Source organism: Rhipicephalus sanguineus, chromosome 2 (assembly GCF_013339695.2).
Source record: "Rhipicephalus sanguineus isolate Rsan-2018 chromosome 2, BIME_Rsan_1.4, whole genome shotgun sequence".
NCBI lineage: Eukaryota > Metazoa > Arthropoda > Arachnida > Ixodida > Ixodidae > Rhipicephalus > Rhipicephalus sanguineus.
In genome coordinates, this window is record NC_051177.1 from 185434969 (window position 1) to 185437669 (window position 2701).

Consider the following 2701-nt stretch of genomic DNA (forward strand, 5'->3'; position numbering starts at 1 on the left):
TTAGCCATATGTGACTCCAACGCCTAAGCTGCGCTATTTAACGGGTTCATGTTTCCTTGTTTAAAATAAATTGTCGTACAGCCACAAGTGACTGTACAGACGTAACAGTTGGCGACGAGGAAGACTCTGGACTCACCGGCACTTCACCGACGTCAAGGAACGGAACGAGATGGCGACGCCTGACTTTGGTCGGCTACCCGAATTCAGCGGCAGCTCCGGCTCCTGGAGATCCTGGTATGGGAGGCTACAGTTCTTCTTCGAGGCTAACGACATTACGGACGCTTCCAAGAAACGTGCTCCATCAACCGCTTCTCGGCATACTGGGTCCAGGGAAGCCAACGGCTCAAGTCCTCTCACCACGCATGACCAGATGGTGCATCAAGTTGTCGGCGTATGACTACGACATCGTCTACAGGCATTGCAAGAGCCATCAAAACGCGGACGCCTTGAGCCGATTGCCACTACCAGAACGTCTCGATGAACCCTGGCCACCAGGCGACGTACTATTGTTCGAAGCTTTGTCGAGACCTCCGTTCACTGCTACAGAGATAGCACGTCTGACACAAGAAGACAGCATCCTGCAGAGGTTGTACAAGGCAGTGCAGGATGGCACAGTGGAGAAACTCACTGTAGATGAGTTCACTCCTTACCGACGACGAGCGACCGCACTAGCAATTCATCGCGAGTGCCTGACACTTGGTTCACGGGTGATCATACCGAGCTCAGCACGATCCCACGTTCTGGCACTTCTGCACGCTGGTAACCGAGGCATGGTAGCCATGAAGAAGTGCGCAAGGAGCTATGTATGGTGGCCCGGAATCGACAAGGTGATCGAAGAAACGGTGCGACAGTGCCGTGAATGCCTTTCAACGCAGAAGAGCCCACCCAAAGCTCCTATCCCCTCCTGGGACCGTCCCAAGACACCATGGCACACGGTGCACGTTGACTTCGCGGGGCCACTACTCGGGCGCACCTACTTGATTGTTGTGGATGCACAGACAAAGTGGGTGGAAGTCCGGCACGTGACGCAAGCAACATCCGCGGTTGTCATCGATGTGCTACGAAGCATCTTTGCTACGTTTGGCATTCCCCGAAAGGTCGTCTCCGACAACGGAAATGCCTTTATTTCGAACGAGATAAGGCAGTTCTATACTGCAAATGGCATACAGGCTACAACACCACCAGCTTACCATCCTGCCACAAACGGCCAGGCAGAACGCTATGTGGCAGAGCTGAAAAGAGCACTCCTGAGAGATACAGACAAGTCCATACAGTGCCGACTTGCAAGATTCCTGTATAGGCAGCACACGACCATTCACACTGCTACAGGAATGTCACCTGCGAAAGCAATGTTTGGACGAGAGCTTCTATGTCCTCTCGATCTTCTCAAACGGGAGACGGAAATACACATCCCTGAGAGACAGGAGACGTTGACGAAATCCCGTCGCTTCGCAGTGGGAGAGAGAGTGCTCATCCGACAGTTTTTGAAAAAGCCAGATTGGATTGAAGGCGAAATACTGCGCCGCGTCGGACCACGATCCTGGCTTGTAAAAAGCAACCACGGAAAGGTTCGGCGTCACCTCAACCATATGAGGAAAACGAGCCAGACCGGACACACAACCCAATCACCGACAGATTGGAGCGTAGCAGATGATTTCTCGGACAACACAACGTCAGAAGAGACGCCGTCGAGTTCTGCGGATCAACGGCCTGACTCGCTCAACACGCAAGACAAGACTTCCTCGCAACTGTCCACCGCGACGTCAAAAGCAGGAACCACCCGGCAACTGCGACCACCAGAGGTTAGGCGGCCTCCAGACCGCTATGGAGACTTCGTCTAAGGGGGGAAGAATTGACATGTCTCGCTTGAAGACAACGACAACGAAGTGCGCGCGCGACTACACTGGCGCTGTGGCACGAGCGTCATTCTGGTGTCGAACGTTAGCCATATGTGACTCCAACGCCTAAGCTGCGCTATTTAACGTGTTCATGTTTCCTTGTTTAAAATAAATCGTCGTACAGCCACAAGTGACTGTACAGACGTAACATAATGATTACTCGCTGTCTTCTCGTATTGTTAAAGTCCAGTTACGGTTGTAGGTGAAGCAACTTTGTGTTTTGATTCCCCGTGTTCGTAAGACCTACCAGTCGTTGTTGAACGTTCACATTCGCGTTATACCGTTAGCATTGCGCGGTTGGTTGAATTCAACTGAACTCGGCACGTCGTCAGAAGTTCGGCGCCTGCATTTCACGCGTCGGGAAGGCTGCTTTATCACGCCGGAACGGACGTCTGTGCATTTGCAGCAAGCTTTGACATCGTTCTGCAGGTTTGCTTTGTTTTTGTCAATTTATTAGGGTGATATATATTTAAGCCGCTAAATATAACTGGCACCTAATACATGCTTTGCAATTGCAGCCTTGAAGTAACCACCTTCTGACTTTGTGCGATTTTCTAGCCGCGTTCACGCAGCAGGTTTTATACGCCTGTCAAGTCGATATCATAAAAAGAGACTGCAAGCATGAAGCGAGAGCCGGAAAAACGAGGCGAGCAGTTCATCTTGCTTCACAGTGATTAAAGCTCAGCTAGCTGCCTCGCGTTTAATGGGCGGGTGATTCTCCAGCGGCACGGAGGACTTGACTCTAACCTTCTCAGGAAGCAGTGCCATGGCCGTATAATCTTTTTGTCGCACGCCGCAAACAT

The 2701-nt window shown here is 51.6% G+C and overlaps 1 protein-coding gene across 1 annotated transcript; it reads left to right on the plus strand.

Moving 5' to 3' along the window:
- Window positions 1-236: 236 nt before the first annotated feature.
- On the plus strand, window positions 237-1841 carry LOC125757416 (uncharacterized protein K02A2.6-like). Its single transcript, XM_049413003.1, has one exon. It carries the CDS (start codon window positions 237-239, stop codon window positions 1839-1841), a length of 1605 nt encoding a protein of 534 aa, XP_049268960.1.
- Window positions 1842-2701: the final 860 nt, after the last annotated feature.

Coding starts and splice junctions, on each gene's coding strand:
- LOC125757416 (XM_049413003.1), top strand. CDS start 237: ATGGGAGGCTACAGTTCTTCTTCGAGGCTAACGACATTACGGACGCTT.